General features: G+C 50.8%; 2 protein-coding genes across 3 annotated transcripts in view; both read right to left on the reverse strand.

The window, feature by feature from the left end:
• TAOK2 (TAO kinase 2) overlaps positions 1-11,193 on the reverse strand; it is a 33,811-nt gene extending 22,618 nt beyond the window's left edge. For both annotated transcript variants that reach the window (XM_069984565.1, XM_069984564.1), the window contains exon 1: positions 10,635-11,193. The gene's annotated coding sequence lies outside the window, so the exon portion shown is untranslated. The remainder of the gene's footprint in view (positions 1-10,634) is intronic.
• A 2,570-nt stretch (positions 11,194-13,763) lies between these two features.
• Positions 13,764-20,109, reverse strand: TMEM219 (transmembrane protein 219). The gene is made up of 6 exons (XM_069982265.1): positions 19,897-20,109; positions 17,558-17,754; positions 17,119-17,347; positions 15,677-15,827; positions 14,142-14,289; positions 13,764-13,990 (listed from the first exon to the last, which is right to left on the reverse strand). The coding sequence occupies exons 2-6, from the start codon at positions 17,711-17,713 to the stop codon at positions 13,856-13,858; spliced, it is 819 nt and encodes a 272-aa protein (XP_069838366.1). The 5' UTR covers positions 17,714-17,754; positions 19,897-20,109; the 3' UTR covers positions 13,764-13,855.
• Positions 20,110-26,600: the final 6,491 nt, after the last annotated feature.

Raw genomic sequence — 26,600 nt, forward strand, 5'->3', positions numbered from 1 at the left:
GCACTGATATAACTTCCAGACATTACATCCTATGTGACTGATATCAGCCGCTCCTCTTATAACGCTCCAGTCCTGATATAACCTCCTATTACATCATATGTGACTGATATCAGCCGCTCCTCTTATAGCACTCCAGCACTGATATCAGCCGCTATGACACGTAACGCTCGGGCACTGCTATGCTCATCCCATCTGGTAACAATGGCCGGACACTTCCTATGCTGCTCGGTCACTTCCTGTATACAGAGGACACAATGGACGCTCAATAAACCAATGACATCCCGGAGCCCGGAGACCAGACACCCAGTATGTCCCAATGTAACTGGGAAGTCACATGATCCTGATAACCAGTCATTAGCATGGACGGAACATACAGCAACCAGTCATCAGCTCATCGTTAAAGCTGCAGGAGGGTTCTGGGGGTTACAGGGGGGCAGAGAAGACAAGAACTCCAAGGTGACAACCAGCATCTCAGGGTGTCACAGGGCCATTCCTCACAGACACACAGAGGAGACCTGCAGCTGTATATCCCCCTCCTCACAGACACACAGAGGAGACCTGCAGCTGTATCTCCCCCTTCTCACAGCCACACAGAGGAGACCTGCAGCTGTATATTCCCCCTCCTCACAGACACACAGAGGAGACCTGCAGCTGCATCTCCCCCTCCTCAAAGACACACAGAGGAGACCTGCAGCTGCATCTCCTCCCTTTCCTCACAAACACACAGAGGAGACCTGCAGCTGCATCTCCTCCTTTTCCTCACAGACACACAGAGGAGACCTTCCCCTGCATCCCCTCCTCCTCACAGACACACACAGGAGACCTGCAGCTGCATGTCCTCCTCCTTCTCCTCAAAGACACACACAGGAGACCTGCAGCTGCATCTCCCCCTCCTCACAGAAACACGGAGGAGACCTGCAGCTGTATATCCCCCCTCCTCACAGAAACACAGGAGACCTGCAGCTGTATATCCCCCCTCCTCACAGACACACAGGAGACCTGCAGCTGTATATCCCCCCGCCTCAGACACACAGGAGACCTGCAGCTGCATCCCTCACAGACACACAGGAGACCTGCAGCTGCATCTCCCTCTTCCTCACAGAGGAAACCTGCAGTTGCATCTCCCTCCTCCTCCTCCTCACAGAGGAAACCTGCAGCTGCATCTCCCTCCTCCTCCTCACAGAGGAAACCTGCAGCTGCATCTCCCTCCTCCTCCTCCTCACAGAGGAAACCTGCAGCTGCATCTCCCTCCTCCTCCTCCTCACAGAGGAAACCTGCAGCTGCATCTCCCTCCTCCTCCTCCTCCTCACAGAAGAAACCTGCAGCTGCATCTCCCTCCTCCTCCTCCTCACAGAGGAAAGCTGCAGCTGCATCTCCCTTCTCCTCCTCCTCCTCCTCCTCACAGAGGAAACCTGCAGCTGCATCTCCCTCCTCCTCCTCCTCACAGAGGAAACCTGCAGATGCATCTCCCTCCTCCTCCTCACAGAGGAAACCTGCAGCTGCATCTCCCTCCTCCTCCTCACAGAGGAAACCTGCAGCTGCATCTCCCTCCTCCTCCTCCTCACAGAGGAAACCTGCAGCTGCATCTCCCTCCTCCTCACAGAGGAAACCTGCAGATGCATCTCCCTCCTCCTCACAGAGGAAACCTGCAGATGCATCTCCCTCCTCCTCCTCACAGAGGAAACCTGCAGCTGCATCTCCCTCCTCCTCCTCACAGAGGAAACCTGCAGCTGCATCTCCCTCCTCCTCCTCACAGAGGAAACCTGCAGCTGCATCTCCCTCCTCCTCCTCCTCCTCCTCACAGAGGAAACCTGCAGCTGCATCTCCCTCCTCCTCACAGAGGAAACCTGCAGCTGCATCTCCCTCCTCCTCCTCCTCCTCCTCACAGAGGAAACCTGCAGCTGCATCTCCCTCCTCCTCCTCCTCACAGAGGAAACCTGCAGCTGCATCTCCCTCCTCCTCCTCCTCCTCACAGAAGAAACCTGCAGCTGCATCTCCCTTCTCCTCCTCCTCCTCCTCACAGAGGAAACCTGCAGCTGCATCTCCCTCCTCCTCCTCCTCACAGAGGAAACATGCAGCTGCATCTCCCTCCTCCTCCTCGCAGAGGAAACCTGCAGCTGCATCTCCCTCCTCCTCCTCCTCCTCACAGAGGAAACCTGCAGCTGCATCTCCCTTCTCCTCCTCCTCCTCCTCACAGAGGAAACCTGCAGCTGCATCTCCCTCCTCCTCCTCCTCACAGAGGAAACCTGCAGCTGCATCTCCCTCCTCCTCCTCCTCACAGAGGAAACCTGCAGCTGCATCTCCCTCCTCCTCCTCCTCACAGAGGAAACCTGCAGCTGCATCTCCCTCCTCCTCACAGAGGAAACCTGCAGCTGCATCTTCCTCCTCCTCCTCCTCACAGAGGAAACCTGCAGCTGCATCTCCCTCCTCCTCCTCCTCCTCACAGAGGAAACCTGCAGCTGCATCTTCCTCCTCCTCACAGAGGAAACCTGCAGCTGCATCTTCCTCCTCCTCCTCCTAACAGAGGAAACCTGCAGCTGCATCTTCCTCCTCCTCACAGAGGAAACCTGCAGCTGCATCTCCCTCCTCCTCCTCACAGAGGAAACCTGCAGCTGCATCTCCCTCCTCCTCCTCCTCACAGAGGAAACCTGCAGCTGCATCTCCCTCCTCCTCCTCCTCCTCACAGAGGAAACCTGCAGCTGCATCTCCCTCCTCCTCCTCCTCACAGAGGAAACCTGCAGATGCATCTCCCTCCTCCTCCTCCTCACAGAGGAAACCTGCAGCTGCATCTCCCTCCTCCTCCTCCTCCTCACAGAGGAAACCTGCAGCTGCATCTCCCTCCTCCTCCTCACAGAGGAAACCTGCAGCTGCATCTCCCTCCTCCTCCTCCTCACAGAGGAAACCTGCAGCTGCATCTCCCTCCTCCTCTTCCTCACAGAGGAAACCTGCAGCTGCATCTCCCTCCTCCTCACAGAGGAAACCTGCAGCTGCATCTCCCTTCTCCTCCTCCTCCTCCTCCTCACAGAGGAAACCTGCAGCTGCATCTCCCTCCTCCTCCTCCGAACAGAGGAAACCTGCAGCTGAATCTTCCTCCTCCTCCTCCTCACAGAGGAAACCTGCATCTCCCTCCTCCTCCTCACAGAGGAAACCTGCAGCTGCATCTCCCCCCTCCTCCTCCTCCTCCTCACAGAGGAAACCTGCAGATGCATCTCCCTCCTCCTCCTCACAGAGGAAACCTGCAGATGCATCTCCCTCCTCCTCCTCCTCCTCCTCACAGAGGAAACCTGCAGATGCATCTCCCTCCTCCTCCTCACAGAGGAAACCTGCATCTCCCTCCTCCTCCTCACAGAGGAAACCTGCAGCTGCATCTCCCCCCTCCTCCTCCTCCTCCTCACAGAGGAAACCTGCAGATGCATCTCCCTCCTCCTCCTCACAGAGGAAACCTGCAGATGCATCTCCCTCCTCCTCCTCACAGAGGAAACCTGCAGCTGCATCTCCCTCCTCCTCCTCCTCACAGAGGAAACCTTCAGCTGCATCTCCCTCCTCCTCCTCACAGAGGAAACCTGCAGCTGCATCTCCCTCCTCCTCCTCCTCACAGAGGAAACCTGCAGCTGCATCTCCCTCCTCCTCCTCCTCACAGAGGAAACCTGCAGCTGCATCTCCCTCCTCCTCCTCCTCACAGAGGAAACCTGCAGCTGCATCTCCCTCCTCCTCCTCCTCACAGAGGAAACCTGCAGCTGCATCTCCCTCCTCCTCCTCCTCACAGAGGAAACCTGCAGCTGCATCTCCCTCCTCCTCCTCCTCACAGAGGAAACCTGCAGCTGCATCTCCCTCCTCCTCCTCACAGAGGAAACCTGCAGCTGCATCTCCCTCCTCCTCCTCACAGAGGAAACCTGCAGCTGCATCTCCCTCCTCCTCCTCACAGAGGAAACCTGCAGCTGCATCTCCCTCCTCCTCCTCACAGAGGAAACCTGCAGCTGCATCTCCCTCCTCCTCCTCACAGAGGAAACCTGCAGCTGCATCTCCCTCCTCCTCCTCACAGAGGAAACCTGCAGCTGCATCTCCCTCCTCCTCCTCACAGAGGAAACCTGCAGCTGCATCTCCCTCCTCCTCCTCACAGAGGAAACCTGCAGCTGCATCTCCCTCCTCACACAGAGAAAACCTGCAGCTGCATCTCCCTCCTCCTCACACAGAGGAAACCTGCAGCTGCATCCCCCCAAACACACAGAGGAGACCTTCCCCTGCATCTCCCCCCCAACACACACGTCACAGACACAAAGAGGAGACCTGCAGCTGCATCTCTCCCCCCTCCTCAGACATAGAGGAAACCTGCAGCTGCATCTCTCCCCCCTCCTCAGACATACAGAGGAAACCTGCAGCTGCATCTCTCTCCTCCTCCCCACAAACACATAGAGACCTGCAGCTGCATCTCCCTCCTCGTCCTCCTCCTCACACACAGAGGAAATCTGCAGCTGCATCAGTGAGAATCCACAATGTGAACAGACACCAGCGCAGCTCTTTGCCCCTTACCCCGCATCCCAGGAACCAACTCTGGAAACTCCAAGGGGATCTCCTCAAGCACTCAGGATCACATGACTTCACAACTTCAAATTGTTGAAACTTTTGTTTAAAGGAATTGCAGATCTCCCAACCACTAACAAAGATGGGGGATGTCTTCTAGCTGCCAGTGTGAATGTGAAGGAGACTGGGTATAAAGACCCCCCCCCCCCCCCCCAAGCAGCATTGGTGCTCAAACTAATATCAGGGGCACAATGTCGGCTGATCGTTGTCTCTTATTAGGCTGAAACACCAGCGACCAGCCTGTTACCGATCTGCTGCCATCGCCCCATGTAACACCAACAGATATCTGACAGATTATTGAAGCCAAAGGAATGTATTTGAAAAGACGGGAAATCTCAGTCTTTACTTTACGACCTGTCCTCTTTTTATAGTCTGTTCCTGGCTTTGGCTGCAATAATCTGTCAGATATCTGTGTGTGCAATAGGACTCTTACAGATCGTATACAGAAAAGATGCCCAAACCTGGTCAACATGGGGAGGGGACACATGCCAACCAACACAAGCCCCCTCCAATCCTGCCGGCCACAGTACAGACATCCCAGAGGGCAAAGTGATCACTAATACCTGACAGAGACTGTGACCAGATACCAGACTACTAAAGAGACAGCAATCACAGATACCGAACTACTAAAGAGACAGTGACCACAGATACCGGACTACTAAAGAGACAGCGACCACAGATACCGGACTACTAAAGAGACAGTGACCACAGATACCGGACTACTAAAGAGACAGTGACCACAGATACCGGACTACTAAAGAGACAGTGACCACAGATACCGGACTACTAAAGAGACTGTGACCAAAGATAGCGGAGTACTAAAGAGACTGTGACCACAGATAGCGGACTACTAAAGAGACTGACCACAGATAGCGGACTACTAAAGAGACTGACCACAGATAGCGGACTACTAAAGAGACTGACCACAGATAGCGGACTACTAAAGAGACTGACCACAGATAGCGGACTACTAAAGAGACTGACCACAGATAGCGGACTACTAAAGAGACTGACCACAGATAGCGGACTACTAAAGGCCCTATTCCACGGAACGATTATCGACCATATTCGGCCGATATCAGCCGTTACGGCCAATAATCGTCCCGTGGAATTGCCAGCAACGATCAGCCGACATCGTTCATGTCGGCTGATCGTTGCAGTTGTTTGTTTTTCAACATGTTGAAAAACAAACGACTGATACAGCAACGATCTGCTGCCGTCGCTCCGTGGAATAGGAACATGGGCAGCAGACGCTGCTATATCCTATGGGCTGCCCAGACGATCAGCAATCCCCTGGGCAGCCCCTCCTCCCCCCCCCCCCCAGACTCACAAGATATAGGCACAACTCTACTGTAAACGTATGGTGTCACTTAAACCATAAACCGCAGCTGTCCCTCGGATAACCAGCCACCAGCGGTGAGTATAGAGATGCAGGAGAGTGTCCCAGAAGGGTCACAGGAACCATGAGAAACCCCAGAGGAGGGTCAGCGCAGGTAAACGTCCAGGATGTTGGCACGGTCACAAACAAACCATCGCACGGTGGTGTGACTTCGTATTCTTTTTATTGCTGCCACGTGTTTCGGTCTCTATTGGGTCACAGACCTTTATCAAGCAACAAAAGTCTGTGACCCAATATACAGACTGACGCTGACCTTCCATCTTGTGGTTCCTGTGACCCTTCTGGGACACTCTCCTCCATCTTCTGTAGTCCTGTACTGGTGGGGTTGTGGTCCCTTCTTGGGTATTTTAACATTCTGGTATCACGGTTGTGATCTCTTCAGGTGTTAGGGGGTCACTACAGTGCTGTGGTGATTTAAAGAGTTTCCCCACAGCTGGCATCATTCGGGGGGGACAAACCTATTACTCACCTTCCCCATCCGCAAAATTGCAGTTGTGTGAATGTCCCTACAGTAGTCCGGTATCTGTGGCCACAGTCACTTTAGTAGTCCGGCATCAGTGGTTACGCTCTCTCCTGTAGTTCAGTATCGGTGGTCTTGGTCTCTTTAGTAGTCCTCTATCTGTGGTCACAGTCTCTTTAAGCCCCTATTCCACGGGCCGACTGACAGGAGCAAATGAGCGCTATTAGCGTATATCTTGCACAACTCCACAAGGTGAGTGCGTCCATCTACTTTTTGATGAGACACACTGATTCACTATTTTATTGCACTAGGAGGCGCCCCTCTCTTGCTTTATTTCTCTCAGACTACAGAAGAGTCAATGACGACTGATATCGGACTACTGAGGAGACCATGACCCCCGATACCGGACTACTGAGGAGACCATGACCCCCGATACCAGACTACTGAGGAGACCATGACCCCCGATACCAGACTACTGAAGAAATCAAGACCACTGATACCGACTACTTAAGAAGCCATGACCACCTATACCAGACTACTGAGGAGACCATGACCACCGATACCTGACTATTAAAATGCGCAATTACTGAAGTGACCATAGCTTCCTAATACTAGACTTCATAAGAGACTGACCACCAATAACAAACTACTAGTGTTGAGCCAACCTGCAGAGATTGGATGCCGCCCTAGGGCTGCCAGGAAAATATGCAAACACAGGCTATTTCCATCTCTTACTAGGGCCGCATCCAACTTCTGAAGCTGCGGAAAATCAAACACAGAGCCTTCTGGTTTAGAGGGACTTGAGCATGTTCAAGTACTTTCATCTCTAGAAGAGACCATAACCACCGATACGGATCCACTGAAGAGACCATAACCACCGATACGGATCCACTGAAGAGACCATAACCACCGATACGGATCCACTGAAGAGACCATAACCACTGATACGGATCCACTGAAGAGACCATAACCACCGATACGGATCCACTGAAGAGACCATAACCACCGATACGGATCCACTGAAGAGACCATAACCACCGATACGGATCCACTGAAGAGACCATAACAACCGATACGGATCCACTGAAGAGACCATAACCACCTATACCGATCCACTGAAGAGACCATAACCACTGATACCGGAATACTAGAGAAACCACGGCCACTGATACCGGACTACTGACGAGACCATGACCATGAATCCTGGACTATTGAAGTGACCCCATGTATACTGGGCTACTAAGGAGACCATGACCACAGATACCGGACTACCAAGGAGACCATGACCACAGATACTAGACTACTAAGGAGACCATGACCACAGATACCGGACTACTAAGGAGACCATGACCACAGATACCGGACTACTAACGAGACCATGACCACAGATACTAGACTACTAAGGAGACCATGACCACAGATACCAGACTACTAAGGAGACCATGACCACAGATACCGGACTACTAAGTAAACCATGACCACAGACACTAGACTACTAAGTAAACCATGACCACCAATACCGATGCACTGAAGAGACAATGACCACAATACTGGACCACTGAAGAGAATGACCACCGATACTGAACTAATGAAGAGATATTGACCTCCAGTACTGGAATACTAGAGAAACCACGACCACTGATACTACTGAAGAGAACATGACCACAAATATGACTACTGAAGAGACCCAATCTATACCGGGCTAACACGACTATGACCACCAATAGCCGAACACTGAAGAGGCCATAACCACCGACACTGGACTACTGAAGAGACTGCGACAACCAATACTGGACTACTAAAGGGGCCATGACCACAAATACTGGACTACTAAAGAGACTGTGACCACCGATGCTGGATTACTGAAGGACCCATAACCACCGATACTGGACAATTAAAAGAGCCCATGGCCACCGATATTTGACTACTGAAGAGACTATGACCACCAATAATAAACTACTGAGGAGCCATGACCACAGATACAGGACTACTGAAGAGACCATGACCACTATACTGGACTACTGAAATGTCAAACTACTGAGGAAGCCATGACCACCGATACCGGACTACTGAAGAGACCATGACCACGATATTGAACTACTGAAATGTCAAACTACTGACGTGATCATAGGTTCTCAATACCAGACTTCGCAAGAGACTGACCATCAACATCAAACAACTGAAAAGACTATAACTCTGGTACCTGACTACTAGTGGTCATGACCATCGATACACAGCTAAAGACACCATGACCAGTGATACTTGCCAACTAGTGACCGTGACCACCGACGCTGGACTACCGAAGAGACCGTGACCACCGACACTGGACTACCAAAGAGACCGTGACCACCGACACTGGACTACCAAAGAGACCGTGACCACCGACACTGGACTACCAAAGAGACCGTGACCACCGACACTGGACTACCAAAGAGACCGTGACCACCGACACTGGACTACCAAAGAGACCGTGACCACCGACACTGGACTACCAAAGAGACCGTGACCACCGACACTGGACTACCAAAGAGACCGTGACCACCGACACTGGACTACCAAAGAGACCGTGACCACCGACACTGGACTACCAAAGAGACCGTGACCACCGACACTGGACTACCAAAGAGACCGTGACCACCGACACTGGACTACCAAAGAGACCGTGACCACCGACACTGGACTACCAAAGAGACCGTGACCACCGACACTGGACTACCAAAGAGACCGTGACCACCGACACTGGACTACCAAAGAGACCGTGACCACCGACACTGGACTACCAAAGAGACCGTGACCACCGACACTGGACTACCAAAGAGACCGTGACCACCGACACTGGACTACCAAAGAGACCGTGACCACCGACACTGGACTACCAAAGAGACCGTGACCACCGACACTGGACTACCAAAGAGACCGTGACCACCGACACTGGACTACCAAAGAGACCGTGACCACCGACACTGGACTACCAAAGAGACCGTGACCACCGACACTGGACTACCAAAGAGACCGTGACCACCGACACTGGACTACCAAAGAGACCGTGACCACCGACACTGGACTACCAAAGAGACCGTGACCACCGACACTGGACTACCAAAGAGACCGTGACCACCGACACTGGACTACCAAAGAGACCGTGACCACCGAAGAGACCGTGACCACCGACACTGGACTACCAAAGAGACCGTGACCACCGACACTGGACTACCAAAGAGACCGTGACCACCGACACTGGACTACCAAAGAGACCGTGACCACCGACACTGGACTACCAAAGAGACCGTGACCACCGACACTGGACTACCAAAGAGACCGTGACCACCGACACTGGACTACCAAAGAGACCGTGACCACCGACACTGGACTACCAAAGAGACCGTGACCACCGACACTGGACTACCAAAGAGACCGTGACCACCGACACTGGACTACCAAAGAGACCGTGACCACCGACACTGGACTACCAAAGAGACCGTGACCACCGACACTGGACTACCAAAGAGACCGTGACCACCGACACTGGACTACCAAAGAGACCGTGACCACCGACACTGGACTACCAAAGAGACCGTGACCACCGAAGAGACCGTGACCACCGACACTGGACTACCAAAGAGACCATGACCACCGACACTGGACTACCAAAGAGACCGTGACCACCGACACTGGACTACCAAAGAGACCGTGACCACTGATACTGGACTGCTAGAGATGAGCGAACCTGGAGCATGTTCGAGTCGATCCGAACTTTTGGCATTTGATTAGCGGTGGCTGCTGAAGTTGGATAAAGCCCTAAGGCTATGTGGAAAACATGCATATAGTCATTGGCTGTATCCATGTTTTCCAGACAACCTTAGAGCTTTATCCAAGTTCAGAAGCCGCCACTAATCAAATGTCGAACATTCCGGTTCGGATCGGATCAACTCGAACCCGGTTCGCTCATCTCTATGGACTTCCAAAGAGACTGTGACCACCGATACTAGACTACTGAAGAGACCGTGACCACCGATACTAGACTACTGAAGAGACCGTGACCACTGATACTTGCCCACTGGAGACTCCCGTCCTTCCACCGTGTGGCGGCTGCGCCCCCGGTTGACGTTTGATTTGATGCATTGACATTACGGCTGTGCTCATGTAACACCCCCCCCCAAACGCTATAGGGCGGTCACATGATGCCAGGCTTACCTGAAGGGGTGTGGTGCGGCGGGGCGGTCCTGGGCGCTCGGGCCGCTCTCAGTGGGTACGGGGCACCAGCCTCTGCCCGTGGCCCCCCATGCTGGCTCCCCAGGCAGCCTGCCCCCCTGTCCCGGTTTCCTTGGCGGTCTCTGTGGACATAGGCGGCTATGCCGGCGGTCAGCCCCTCAGCGGGCGCTCTCCGTTGGTCACCGCTGGCTGTTCAGTCCGTCTCTTCTGTGCCAATGCAATGTAATGTGTGACTAGAGAGGGAGCCCCCCATACATGGGGCCTGGCCGAGCCTACAGATGGGGGCTGCACGGCAATATGGAGCCTGAGGTACACGGATCTCCCCGTCTACATGATGGACACGACCATCAGCCCATGTACCGTACACAGCGGCGGGTGTCTATAGGTGCCCTCCGTGCAGGAGCCCCGGCTCAGTGTCAGTCTATAGGGAGCATCCTACGGCCCCCTCCTCCCGTCCTCTCTATACAGCTCGCTTGCTCTCTCTTCTCCTCCCCCTCCCTTTTTTTTTCCTCTCTGTCCATCCAAGATGGCGGACCGGGCGGGAGCTAAACCGGAAGCTGCTAGGAGTCCACGCGAGCATGCGCATACTGGCGGGGCGGCTCCGGGGAGAGAAAGGAGGCGGTGCGCAGGCGCGGAATCCTCTCTTCGTGGACAACAGTAGAGTGCGTTCTGCGCGTGCGTGCATCATTGTTTTTTTTTTTTTTTCTTTCCTGTTTGAGGATGTTGAATAAAACTTTAATAAGGCGAGCTTTGTATCGGAGTCTGTATTCAATAAAACTTTATTGACAGAAGTTTTTGGGAGGTTAGGGGATTGTAATGGAGGTTGGTATTGTATTTATATAAAAAAAACTTTGTTAACAAAATCTTTGTAATGGTGAAGGGTGTTCTACTCCAAGGTGTCTCCTCTGTGTCTCCCAGGACATCCCTGCTGTATAGCTATATACCTCTTCACTAGAGATTGGCAAATCCCCAGCATGTTGATCCACACCCATCCAGTCACTACAGCAGGGGAACTCAGCAACTTGGGAGTGAGGGGCCACTTACCGGGGTCTACGGTCGGGTGACGCTCCACTCACCGGGGTCTACAGACGGGTGACGCTCCACTTACCGGGGTCTACAGTCGGGTGACGCTCCACTTACCGGGGTCTACAGTCGGGTGACGCTCCACTTACCGGGGTCTACAGTCGGGTGACTCTCCACTTACCGGGGTCTACAGTCGGGTGACGCTCCACTTACCGGGGTCTACAGTCGGGTGACGCTCCACTTACCGGGGTCTACAGTCGGGTGACGCGCCACTTACCGGGGTCTACAGTCGGGTGACGCTCCACTTACCGGGGTCTACAGTCGGGTGACGCTCCACTTACCGGGGTCTACAGTCGGGTGACGCTCCACTTACCGGGGTCTACAGTCGGGTGACGCGCCACTTACCGGGGTCTACAGTCGGGTGACGCTCCACTTACCGGGGTCTACAGTCGGGTGACGCTCCACTTACCGGGGTCTACAGTCGGGTGACGCTCCACTTACCGGGGTCTACAGTCGGGTGACGCTCCACTTACCGGGGTCTACAGTCGGGTGACGCGCCACTTACCGGGGTCTACAGTCGGGTGACGCTCCACTTACCGGGGTCTACAGTTAGGTGACGCTCCCCCCAGTAGTATGTAGTCCCCCTGTGAGCTCCCCCCTAGTAGTATATAGCCCCCCTGTGCGCTCCCGCTCAGTAGTATATAACCCCCCTGTGCGCTCCCCCTCAGTAGTATATAACCCCCCTGTGAGCTACCCCCCAGTAGTATATAGCCCCCTTGTGCACTCCCCCTCCCATATTGCCGCACAGCAGCAATCACTAAAGGCCGCTCTCCCCTTGTCCTGACGCTGGCGATCCAGTAACATCACTCGAGCGATGAAACCTGAGACAGAGAGCGGCCTCTTGTAACCGCTACGGCCACAAGAGTGACTGACAGGGAGTGAGCCAATGGCCCCCTCACTGTCAGTGCTGCCGCACGGTAACTATAAGCACTTGTTACGAGCGCTCATAGTCACTGTGCAGAGCACAGCTCAGTATACAGGTATACTGAGCTGCAGAAGGGTCCGGACAGCTGGCCTCTGTGGTCCGCGTTCAGACCACAGTCCGCCAGTTGATGTCTCCTCCTCCTCCTGTACCAGTCACTACACTGATGTCTCCTCCTCCTCCTGTACCAGTCACTACACTGATGTCTCCTCCTCCTCCTGTACCAGTCACTACACTGATGTCTCCTCCTCCTCCTGTACCAGTCACTACACTGATGTCTCCTCCTCCTCCTGTACCAGTCACTACACTGATGTCTCCTCCTCCTCCTGTACCAGTCACTACACTGATGTCTCCTCCTCCTCCTGTACCAGTCACTACACTGATGTCTCCTCCTCCTCCTGTACCAGTCACTACACTGATGTCTCCTCCTCCTCCTGTACCAGTCACTACACTGATGTCTCCTCCTCCTCCTGTACCAGTCACTACACTGATGTCTCCTCCTCCTCCTGTACCAGTCACTACACTGATGTCTCCTCCTCCTCCTGTACCAGTCACTACACTGATGTCTCCTCCTCCTCCTCCTCCTGTACCAGTCACTACACTGATGTCTCCTCCTCCTCCTGTACCAGTCACTACACTGATGTCTCCTCCTCCTCCTGTACCAGTCACTACACTGGTGTCCCCCTTCTCCTGTACCAGTCACTACACTGGTGTCCCCTCCTCCTGTACCAGTCACCAGTAATCCATCTTCCCAACTATCATGGCTCCCCTACACACCAATCACTTACACATACAGACATTGGTTGGTGACTGGAATATAATGAAAGATGGTCGACCATTGTAGAAAGGACGGACTTTAGCCCTTATGCTCTTTGTCCCTTCCTAATAGATTGTAAGCTCTTGTGAGCTCTTGTGATCAAAGTCCCAAATAATTAGTGAGTAATTGTCTATAACATTCATGAATGGTGGAATATGGTAAATCAGTGTCCCCAAACCTGTGGCTCTTAAGTAACAGGGGACTCCCCAGTATCAGTAAAGCGGTACACTATCATAGGGGGGATCCTCTGGGGAGACGTCTTATCTGTAGTGTATGGAGGGTAACAGGGTCAGTAGGAGAAATCAGTCACTGCCGCTCCAGGGTTCTAAAGATTTTATTACAATGTCCAAAGGAAAAACAGGAAGAGGACCCGAGTCCCAGTCACAGCGCTCCAGGCGTCCGCTTCTCCTTCATGGGATGGATCCAGCAGGCGCTACACACCAAGAGCACAAGAGCAGCCAGGAGGCAGCAGAGCATCGCGACCAGCAGGCGAGCAGAGGACGTGGAGGAATCCACCTGCCAGGGAACACAGCGGGAAGTGTCAGCGTGTCATTATCCTGTACCCAAAGTGTCAGCGTGTCACTATCCTGTACCCCAAGTGTCATTATCCTGTCCCCAAAGTGTCCCTCTTTCTTGCCCCCCAAGTGTTATTGTGAGGTGAGCTTACCAGAGACATCATGGCTTTCAGGAGTGGATCCCCGCTATACTGTAGGCTGTAACACTGAGAGGAGGTGTCGCTCCCTCCCGCAACCTCATATAGTTCAGGCAAAAGTTGGGGTCTATTGGGGTTTGCTGGAGAACAATGGAGGGGCGACCTGCATGGAGAGGAAGACGGACAGTGAGAGTGCGGTTCCTGTATCATTATGGAAATGGAACTGTAGTATTATAAGACCGGAGTATTACATATAGTATTATGGGACCGGAGTATTACATATAGTATTATATATCCTCCAGTACATTGTGGTAAGGCTGCTATCCTCCTCCAGTACATTGTGGTAAGGCTGCTATCCTCCTCCTCACCCAGTACAGTGTGCTAAGGCTGCTATCCTCCTCCTCCTCCAGTACAGTGTGGTACGGCTGCTATCCTCCTCCAGTACATTGTGGTAAGGCTGCTATCCTCCTCCAGTACATTGTGGTAAGGCTGCTATCCTCCTCCTCCCCCAGTACAGTGTGGTAAGGCTGCTATCCTCCTCCTCCAGTACAGTGTGGTAAGGCTGCTATCCTCCTCCAGTACATTGTGGTAAGGCTGCTATCCTCCTCCTCCCCCAGTACAGTGTGGTAAGGCTGCTATCCTCCTCCTCCAGTACAGTGTGGTAAGGCTGCTATCCTCCTCCTCGAGTACAGTGTGGTAAGGCTGCTATCCTCCTCCTCCAGTACAGTGTGGTATGGCTGCTATCCTCCTCCTCCAGTACAGTGTGGTACGGCTGCTATCCTCCTCCTCCGGTACAGTGTGGTAAGGCTGCTATCCTCCTCCAGTACATTGTGGTAAGGCTGCTATCCTCCGCCTCACCCAGTACAGTGTGGTACAGCTGCTATCCTCCTCCAGTACATTGTGGTAAGGCTGCTATCCTCCTCCTCACCCAGTACAGTGTGCTAAGGCTGCTATCCTCCTCCTCCTCCAGTACAGTGTGGTACGGCTGCTATCCTCCTCCTCCCCTAGTACAGTGTGGTACGGCTGCTATCCTCATCCTCCAGTACAGTGTGGTACGGCTTCTATCCTCCTCCAGTACATTGTGGTAAGGCTGCTATCCTCCTCCTCCCCCAGTACAGTGTGGTAAGGCTGCTATCCTCCTCCTTCAGTACAGTGTGGTAAGGCTGCTATCCTCCTCCTCCCCCAGTACAGTGTGGTACGGCTGCTATCCTCCTCCTCCAGTACAGTGTGGTAAGGCTGCTATCCTCCTCCTCCAGTACAGTGTGGTACGGCTGCTATCCTCCTCCTCCAGTACAGTGTGGTACGGCTGCTATCCTCCTCCTCCAGTACAGTGTGGTACGGCTGCTATCCTCCTCCTCCCCCAGTACAGTGTGGTAAGGCTGCTATCCTCCTCCTCCTCCCCCAGTACAGTGTGGTAAGGCTGCTATCCTCCTCCTCCTCCCCCAGTACAGTGTGGTACGGCTGCTATCCTCCTCCTCCCCCAGTACAGTGTGGTAAGGCTGCTATCCTCCTCCCCCAGTACAGTGTGGTAAGGCTGCTAGGGTACTCACCAGCTCAGGGGCAGGGACGATTGTGGACCAATGACTGTAAGACAGAACTTTCCAGAACACTCAGTATCACTCTCATTACACTGTGCGGACCACCAGCTGGAGGACACTGTGAGAAGCAGATGGGGGTCTGTGTCTGAACCTGTGGAGGAACCTAAAAACGGGACAGAGAAAAACAAGGTAAAGGTCACTATGTGGCAGTGGTGACAACAGTGACAGCAGTGTACGTGGATTAAGTGGTGGGGGTGACGGTAGCAGTGGTAGTAGTAGCTGTGTAGGTGTAGGCAGTGGTGGTGGTAATGATAGCAGTGACAGTGTAGGAGAAGGTAGTAGTAGCGGTGTAGGTGGAGGCAGTGGTGGTGGTAATGATAGCAGTGACAGTAGTGTATGTGAAGGTAGTAGTAGCGGTGTAGGTGAAGGCAGTGGTGGTGGTAATGATAGCAGTGACAGTAGTGTATGTGAAGGTAGTAGTAGCGGTGTAGGTGAAGGCAGTGGTGGTGGTAATGATAGCAGTGACAGTAGTGTATGTGAAGGTAGTAGTAGCGGTGTAGGTGGAGGCAGTGGTGGTGTTAATGATAGCAGTGACAGTAGTATAGATGAAGGTAGAAGTGGTAGTAGTAGCAGTGTAGGTGAAGTTAATGCTGGTGGCACAGGGGAATGGTGGCACAGGGAATTGCAGTGGTGTGAATGGAAATGGTGGTGTCAGTAAAGAAGGTGATGATGGAGGTGAACAGTAAGTGGTGACATGGCTCTCTGCTGCCACTAATGGCTGTGTCAGGAATCATTATTATTCACCAGAATGCCCCTTTATATTGCTTTTCACCATGACACAGAAGTCTCTGTAAGGATGTCTGCGAGTGGGGAGGCAAGTAAGCAGAATGCTACGTATGCCTCCTCCTCAGCCCTCCATACTCCTGCCTGTGTCCTGGCATCTTCCTCTGCACTGCAGACGACAATCAGGTGATACCTAGAGGCTACAGTGCAGATGAAGACACAAGGGCTCTGCCTCCTATTCATCCTCTAGCCGGTCCCAGATCAGCGGCAGAGCAGGGAGCCTTCCCAATCTTCTGTCGCTGCAGACTGAAAGTGCAGGGAGAGGCCATGATTATTTTAGTTTGGAGAAAGACTGGGCCCTGCTGCCTTGCAAGGGGCTTGGTCTTCTAACAAATACACAGTCCTACTGCAAGTATGCGGAAGTGGATGGGGGGGGGGGGGGGTGACAGCTGCAGAGAAGGTGGTAGCGGTAGCAGTGGTAGTGGTAGTAATGATGGTGGCAGTGGTATAATGATAAGTGTCGTGATGGTAGTAGTGTTGGTAATTATGATAGATGTCGGTGGTTGTAGTAGTATTGGTGAAGGCGATACTAGATATGTAGGTAATGATGGCGGAGGAGCTCCATGTCAGGAGATGCCCCTTTATAACCCCGATCCCCCCTCCCCGCTGACCTTTCATCCCAAGCTGACTGGCCGTAGCGCATATCTGTAGGCCGCTGTAATTGGCTGATCGTTGCCATGGAGACAGAGTAACACTGATTAGGACGGACACACTGCCAAGACCTGCGGCTGGACCGCCGGCCAGTGCCTGAGGTGGCTCAGAGGGGGCGGCCGGAGCGGTGGCGTTCCTCTGTGGACAGATGCGACCCGCGCTCAGCGTCTGCAGGACCGTGTCGAAATCCTGAGGAAAACCGCAGAAGAAACGCGAAGTCATCACTGAAAGTTCCTAGTAATTCCAAGATGTCTGCTCGCCCTCAGTGAAAACTCCCCATCCTTCTCATAGCTGATGGTTTGTTACAGTTGCATCCAGTTTAAGCAATAAAGGATGTCAGTCCAGACTGGATACGACTGTAACAACCCCTCAGCTGTGACCAGCTCCTGTCTGCTTTACCTTGGTGAAGTCGGCATCTTTCACCGGATAGGCGCGGATGTAAACTCCAAAACACAGGAAGGTGGTGGCGAGCGTCAGCAGGCACAGGAAGAACGTCACCAATGGTGGGTGATGGCGGGCGCAGAGGTGTAGCCCTGTACAGAAAGTGCAAGCCATGGAGTGCTGACCGGAACCGAGGCCGGCCTCAACCGGGACACCTATAGGATAATAAAGTACAAGCGTAATGGCGGACGTCTCCATGTCAACGACGACAAACAGAACATGTTCCATAACTTTGCAGCGCTTCATGTGATTTATATATGTTGGTCCTGGTCCCCATTAGGGCTCACAATCTAATACACCTGCGAATTCCAACCTGCGGCTCTCAAGTCACTGCAAAACTCCCGGCAAAAATGTCCTTCACTCTTTTACAGCCAGACAGTAGGCAAGTATAAAGGAGCAGAACACCTGTCAAAATGACAGGTGCTCTGCTCCTCAATGGAGCTTTTGGCTGTGTCTTCAGCTGCACTGCAGCTTTTAGTGCCCATAACATAATAACTAGAGGCTGCAGTGTGAAGGAGCATGCCATACATACAGGGGCAGAGAGGGGGTAGCTATGTACCCGCATTGCATTAACTACAGCTCCCAGTATGGCTGTCCAGGGATGCTGGGAGTTGTTTCTTTGCAGCACTACCTTAGGGTCCTTTCAGACCGATCATCAAGATCACTGTTCCTTTACACTGGGAAATTAATCCCTGTATTGTTTGTACCGCCATTTAAATACATTGCTATTGGCCACATGTTCTATTTACACGGGAAGATGTCTGGGTGATAAACAATGATTTAAAGGGGTACTCCGGGAATTTTTTTTTTTTTCTTTCAAATCAGCTGGTGTCAGAAAGTTATATAGATTGGTATATTACCTCTTTTTTAACATCTCCAGTCTTGCATTACTTTTCAGCTGCTGTATGTCCTGCAGGAAGTGGTATAGTCTCTCCAGTCTGACACAGTGCTATCTGCTGCCACCTCTGTCCATGTCAGGAACTGTCCAGAGCAGGAGAAGTTTTCTATGAGGATTTGCTGCTGCTCTGGACAGTTCCTGACATGGACAGAGGTGGCAGCAGAGAGCACTGTGTCACACTGGAGAGAATACACTGCCTACTGCAGGAGATATAGCAGCTGATAAGTACTGGAAGACTGGAGATTTTTTAATAAAAGTATATTACAAATCTCTGGCGCTTAAAGGGAACCTGTCACCGGGGGACGTGGGCACAGAGCCCGCCCTACCCCTCGGTGCAGCCCCCGGATACTTACCCTTTCCAGTGAGTCCCGCTCCTTGAGCCGGTCCCGGGATGAAGATATCAGTGCTTGAAGCTGTGTGCGCGCTGTATGCAAATTACCTGAGATGAGTCCTGAGATGGAGCTGTCATTCTCTATGGGCATCGGATTTATCTCTGCAGCGCGCACGGCTTTGGGCGCTGATATATTTGTCCCTGGACCAGCTCAAGGAGCAGGACTCACCGGAAAGGGTAAGTATCCGGGGGGCTGAACCGGGGGGGTCGGGCGGACTCTTTGCCCGTGTCCGTGGTGACAGGTTCCCTTTAATTCGAAAAAGATTTTTGGTGAACAACCCCTTTAACCCCTAGACGACCCTGGATGTACAGTTACACCATGGAAGTCTGTCAGCTACAAAAACATGCCCACTTTTCCCCCTACTGTTGTCTACAGTTCAGGTGCGGTTTGCAAATAAGCTCCATTTACTTCAATGGAACAGAGTTTCAAAACCCAACCCAAACTGAAGACAACAGTGGGGGGAAAGTGGCCATGTTTTTGTAGCGCTGGATAACCCCTTTAATAAAGATTTTTTTGTTTATTGTAGACTCCGTTATCACAAGCCGTCTGATACACAGTGTCCATTACAAAGCTGGGGCGCAGTGTCAGTATGTACACTAACCCTCACATTATTACCCCGGTACCCACCTCCACAGGGGTACTGGGAAGAGTGGGTGGGTGCTGGGGATATAATGTGGGGGTTAGGGTTATCCCCGGCTTAGTAGAAAAAAGAAGAGCACAAACTAGTAAAAGTCTTTTTTTTTTAAATTACAAATACAAGCACCCCCAACTACAGAGGGTAATACTCATCCCTCCCCACTCCTTACTGTAAGGTCCGGCCTCCTCCTGGGCAGCCTCTAGTGATCATGTGACAGCCACTAGAGGCTGCAGTGCAGCTGAATGTACTTACACACCTGTACACATTACATGTATCATACACACACAACACACTGCATACACAGTCACACAGATATACACACTCATGCACAATACATAGTCACATATGTAACACATGCCAGCACACTTACTGTGTACACAGTGAAGCTCCAGTAGTCTCCATGTTGTACAGTCTCCAGCTCACAGCCGGCTCGGTGCTCCTCCTCCTTTTCTTCTGTCCCATCAGCAGAGGAGAGCAGGAGGCAGCCAGAGAGGTAGTGAGGGACGGGGGAGGGGCCCTGCTTGTGTCTGCATCTCCTGCCTGTCACCCACCATCCCTGTGAGCTACAACAAAATGGCCGCGGACGAGTGACAGTTAAACGGATGTCCACGTGTTCTATGGTTACCATAGAAACTGGCAAATGGCCTGCGCTAGTCCAAGGTGTCGCCAACAGTGGGTAAAGCGGCCATTGTTCTGGTTTCTATAACTGGTCTGATGGTAAATCAGAGGAGAGTGAGACCAATACACAGACTGCTGTGATGTGTGTGTGTTATCTATGTGTGCTATATATACGTTATATGTACAATACATGTGTGTGTGATGTACGTGATACCTATGTGTTATATATATAAGTATATGTTGTGTGTGATATACATTTTTTGAGTCATATATATGTTGTGCGTGTGATCTAAATGTTATGTTCAGATACTGTATAACAGCGGCCGTTCTGTGACATGGCCGCCTCACTGAACGGCTGCTGTCTATGAAGTTCACCCTCAGCTGGTACTGCAGTACTTGCCGAATGAACATCACTTTTGCTATAATGTGCCTGCACTTGCTCTCTGCTATACACACTGCTGCTATATTGTGCCTGCACTCACACTCAGCTATACACACTGCTGCTATAATGTGCCTGCACTCACACTCAGCTATAAACACTGCTGCTATAATGTGCCTGCACTCACACTCAGCTATACACACTGCTGCTATAATGTGCCTGCACTCACACTCAGCTATAAACACTGCTGCTATAATGTGCCTGCACTCACACTCAGCTATACACACTGCTGCTATATTGTGCCTGCACTCACACTCAGCTATACACAGTGCTGCTATAATGTGCCTGCACCTACACTCGGCTATACACTGCTGCTATATTGTGCCTGCACTCACACTCAGCTATACACACTGCTGCTATAATGTGCCTGCACCTACACTCGGCTATACACTGCTGCTATATTGTGCCTGCACTCACACTCAGCTATACACACTGCTGCTATATTGTGCCTGCACTTGCTCTCTGCTATACACACTGCTGCTATATTGTGCCTGCACTTGCTCTCTGCTATACACACTGCTGCTATATTGTGCCTGCACTTGCTCTCTGCTATACACACTGCTGCTATATTGTGCCTGCACTCACACTCAGCTATACACAGTGCTGCTATAATGTGCCTGCACCTACACTCGGCTATACACTGCTGCTATATTGTGCCTGCACTCACACTCAGCTATACACACTGCTGCTATAATGTGCCTGCACCTACACTCGGCTATACACTGCTGCTATATTGTGCCTGCACTTGCTCTCAGCTATACACACTGCTGCTATATTGTGCCTGCACTCACACTCAGCTATACACAGTGCTGCTATAATGTGCCTGCACCTACACTCGGCTATACACTGCTGCTATATTGTGCCTGCACTTACACTCAGCTATAAACACTGCTGCTATAATGTTCCTGCACTTACACTCTGCTATACACAGTGCTGCTATAATGTGCCTGCACCTACACTCGGCTATACACTGCTGCTATATTGTGCCTGCACTTACACTCAGCTATAAACACTGCTGCTATAATGTTCCTGCACTTGCACTCTGCTATACACAGTGCTGCTATAATGTGCCTGCACCTACACTCGGCTATACACTGCTGCTATATTGTGCCTGCACTTACACTCAGCTATACACACTGCTGCTAAAATGTGTCTGCACTTACACTCAGCTATACACACTGCTATATTGTGTCTGCACTTACACATAGCTATACACACTGCTACTATAATGTGCCTGCACTCACACTCAGCTATACACACTGCTCCTATAATGTGCCTGCTATATAGAGAAGTTTCTGTCACTGTCCTGCACAGCTCTGTGATTCTCACTTCCTGATTGGTCCATGCTGAACACACCCCTTTCCTATTGCTGTCCTGCCCACACAGACCCCTGACAGCAGCCCTGCTTCTCTATTCTAGCCTGTTGTACTACACTACTGCATTATGGGGACCTGCAGCTCCATCCTGTATCTACAAACTGCTGCTGTGTTATCAGGGTTATACAGTTACTATACATTATACTCCACATGCTGATTGATATACTGTACAGTAACTTATATATCACATATCCAGCTGCTGTGTTATCAGGGTTATACAGTTACTATACATTATATACCACATGCTGCTATACTGTACAGTAACTTAAATATCACATATCCAGCTGCTGTGTTATCAGGGTTACTATACATTTTACACCACATGCTGATTGCTATACTGTACAGTAACTTATATATCACATATCCAGCTGCCGTGTTATCAGGGTTATACAGTTACTATACATTATATACCACATGCTGATACTATACTGTACAGTAACTTATATATCACATATCCAGCTGCTGTGTTATCAGGGTTACTATACATTTTACACCACATGCTGATTGCTATACTGTACAGTAACTTATATATCACATATCCAGCTGCCGTGTTATCAGGGTTATACAGTTACTATACATTATATACCACATGCTGATTGCTATACTGTACAGTAACTTATATATCACATATCCAGCTGCTGTGTTATCAGGGTTATACAGTTACTATACATTATACACCACATGCTGCTATACTGTACAGTAACTTATATATCACATATCCAGCTGCTGTGTTATCAGGGTTATACAGTTACTATACATTATATACCACATGCTCCTATACTGTAAAGTAACTTATATATCACATATCCAGCTGCTGTGTTATCAGGGTTATACAGTTACTATACATTATACACCACATGCTGCTATACTGTACAGTAACTTATATATCACATATCCAGCTGCTGTGTTATCAGGGTTATACAGTTACTATACATTATATACCACATGCTGCTATACTGTACAGTAACTTATATATCACATATCCAGCTGCTGTGTTATCAGGGTTATACAGTTACTATACATTATACACCACATGCTGCTATACTGTAAAGTAACTTATATATCACATATCCAGCTGCTGTGTTATCAGGGCTATACAGTTACTATACATTATATACCACATGCTGCTATACTGTACAGTAACTTATATATCACATATCCAGCTGTTTATAAATGTTTATTTCATCTGTTCTACATGTTATTCAGAATAAAAAAAAATATTTTTGGGGTGCGGAACCAATTTTCTGCATATCAGTGATTTTTATGGGAAATTTGCTTTGGTATAAAGTGGATTTGGATTACAAGCGCCGTCCCGGAACAAATTATGCTCGTAATCCAAGGCACCACTGTATATTAAATTTGGGTGCGCCCATGTTCCAATTAACCATAGCAGACAATGTAAAGAAGGGCCGGAGCCGCACTTTCCATTGTCTGCACAGTCTATATCGTGTGTCTGCTGCTCAAAGTATAGCAGCCGCACAAAATTGACATGTCAGTTTTCTGTGTGGCTGCAAAAAATCCCGGCCGGAATGTATACAGAGTGTATGTATATATGTACTAAGTGTATACACTCCGGACAGGATTCCATAGTAATTTAAGTGATTGGCTGCTGTCATTTGCATTGTTGCAAACCTGCAACAACGGGCGTTGTTTAATGAAAATATTTGTTGTATGAACGTGGCCTATGTGTTATATACATGTTACATATGTTTGTGATATGTTATGTGTTTGATTATTGTATATGTGTGTGTTATATATGTTATATATGAGTATGTGTGCGTGATATGTTATATATGTGTGATATACGTTATATATGTGAGTATGTGATATGTTATATATATATATATATATATATATGTGTGTGTGTGTGTGTGTGTGAAATGTTACATGTGTGATATATATGTCTGTGCTATATGTACAGAATGTCATCTATTACCAGACATGATGCTTTATATAATAGCAGGGTAACGTCCCCATAGTAACCAGATGGCTGCATGGAGTCTATAGGGAAGGTAAGGAGTATGGATTCTAAGCCGTGTATCTAAGCTTGTCCTGTGTGATACTGCCAGCTGGGCTGTGTATCTAAGCTTGTCCTGTGTAATACTGCCAGCTGAGCTGTGTATCTAAGCATGTCCTGTGTAATACTGCCAGCTGAGCTGTGTATCTAAGCTTGTCCTGTGTAATACTGCCAGCTGGGCAGTGTATCTAAGCTTGTCCTGTGTCATACTGCCAGCTGGGCTGTGTATCTAAGCTTGTCCTGTGTAATACTGCCAGCTGGGCCGTGTATCTAAGCTTGTCCTGTGTAATACTGCCAGCTGGGCCGTGTATCTAAGCTTGTCCTGTGTAATACTGCCAGCTGAGCCATGTATCTAAGCGTGTCCTGTGTAATACTGCCAGCTGGGCCGTGTATCTAAGCTTGTCCTGTGTAATACTGACAGCTGGGCCGTGTATCTAAACTTGTCCTGTGTAATACTGCCAGCTGAGCTGTGTATCTAAGCTTGTCCTGTGTAATACTGCCAGCTGGGCCGTGTATCTAAGCTTGTCCTGTGTAATATTGCCATCTGGGCCATGTATCTAAGCTTGTCCTGTGTAATACTGCCAGCTGAGCTGTGTATCTAAGCTTGTCCTGTGTCATACTGCCAGCTGGGCCATTTATCTAAGCTTGTCCTGTGTAATACTGCCAGCTGAGCTGTGTATCTAAGCTTGTCCTGTGTAATACTGCCAGCTGAGCTGTGTATCTAAACTTGTCCGGTGTAATACTGCCAGCTGGGCCGTGTATCTAAGCTTGTCCTGTGTAATATTGCCATCTGGGCCATGTATCTAAGCTTGTCCTGTGTAATACTGCCAGCTGAGCTGTGTATCTAAGCTTGTCCTGTGTAATACTGCCAGCTGGGCCATTTATCTAAGCTTGTCCTGTGTAATACTGCCAGCTGAGCTGTGTATCTAAGCTTGTCCTGTGTAATACTGCCAGCTGAGCTGTGTATCTAAACTTGTCCGGTGTAATACTGCCAGCTGGGCCGTGTATCTAAGCTTGTCCTGTGTAATATTGCCATCTGGGCCATGTATCTAAGCTTGTCCTGTGTCATACTGCCAGCTGGGCCATGTATCTAAGCTTGTCCTGTGTAATACTGCCAGCTGAGCTGTGTATCTAAGCTTGTCCTGTGTAATACTGCCAGCTGGGCCATATAGCTTAAGCTCCTATTACACAGGGCCATGTGGAGAGCCAGCGAGCGCCCGCTGCTGGCGCTATTACACTGTGGGGAGCTGCCTGGGCGATCGTCAGATCATCCGGGCAGCACATAGGAGACAGCGGCGGTCTGCTGCCGGGCCTATTACGCCAAGGTTCTGCAGGCACAATCCTTCTGTGATACTGTGTGCCGAGCCGCTGTATCTCAGACTGTCCAGTATGATGCACTGTATCTAAGCCTGTGATACGTGACACTACCTACTGAACCTCCGTATCTAAGCCTAATCTGTGTGATGCTGTATGATGAGCCACTGTTGTGTGATACGGTCTCCTACCTCATGTATCTAATCCTATTATGTGTGATCTTGTCTGCTGAGCCATGTATCTAATCCTATTATGCGTGATACTGTCTGCTGAGCTGTTGAATATGAAAAGATTGTGCGATACTGTGTGCTGAGCCATGTATCTAATCCTCTCATTTATAATACTGTCTCCCGAACTGTTGTATCTAAGGCGATCCAGTGAGATACCACTTGCTGACCTTCTGTATCTAATCCTTTAGTCCAATACTGTGCCGAGCTGCTGTATCTAAGCCCATCCTGTGTGATACACTGCAGAACCATGTATCTAATCCTGCTATGTGGAGAACTTTCGGTGTCCACCCCCCTGGCCCCTGCTATGAAGCCATTGGGGCCCCGTCTATGAACCCAGAAGGCACGGCAGTCAGCAGGTTCTGCACAGTGTTAACCCTTCACCGTCCGCCACGTTCACGGGTTGCCATAGTAACGGAGCTGGAATCAGTGCGGTGTCATTTGGCTGGCGCTATTACTTGTTTCTTTCTATAGTGGTGCGTGGGACAGGACGGGAGAGGCAGGCGACCTATTTATCCCCGGCGGCCGTCGCCACAGCCCCCGCCGCTCGCTATTCACGTTCAGCTGCTATTCCTGTTTCCCTCTGTACAGAGAATGCAGGAAGCAGTATCCAGGAAGCTATGAAAGCCGAGCTTCCTGCCGCCATATCCTGCAGGGGCTGACAATGGCGCCTCCTGCCTGACGGTATACACTGCCCCCTACAGACAAAGACACAGCAATGTCACCCATAGGGGGCAGTATAGTTCTCATGTCCCCTAGAGCCCCCATCTAGTATCATTCCTCCGGCTATAGATCCTGATGGGCGATGACATTGGGATATCGGCCCATGTGGACAGGTTCGCTCCTCGCCCCCATTACACGGACGTCCTGACCTGCTCTGGACTAGAGACGTCTACAGGAAGAAGATCCGGGAAGTAGAGAAAACTTACGGCCATGTTTCCGGAGAGAATCCATGACTATATGACCTTTGTCCTCTCCTGCCATAAGGGAAACAGCTGCTATGGAGGGATGAACACGGCCACCACAATGCTTAGATAATCCCTACTGTCCAAACATCCATCCACAGCTGCGTCAAGAAAACCT

This window comes from Dendropsophus ebraccatus, chromosome 9 (genome assembly GCF_027789765.1).
Source record: "Dendropsophus ebraccatus isolate aDenEbr1 chromosome 9, aDenEbr1.pat, whole genome shotgun sequence".
Lineage (NCBI taxonomy): Eukaryota > Metazoa > Chordata > Amphibia > Anura > Hylidae > Dendropsophus > Dendropsophus ebraccatus.

Coding starts and splice junctions, on each gene's coding strand:
- TMEM219 (XM_069982265.1), bottom strand. CDS start 17,713: ATGGCTTGCACTTTCTGTACAGGGCTACACCTCTGCGCCCGCCATCAC. Junction 17,348..17,557: donor AAGATGCCGACTTCACCAAG/GTAAAGCAGACA, acceptor GGTTTTCCTCAG/GATTTCGACACGGTCCTGCA. Junction 14,290..15,676: donor TCGTCCCTGCCCCTGAGCTG/GTGAGTACCCTA, acceptor CTCTCCATGCAG/GTCGCCCCTCCATTGTTCTC.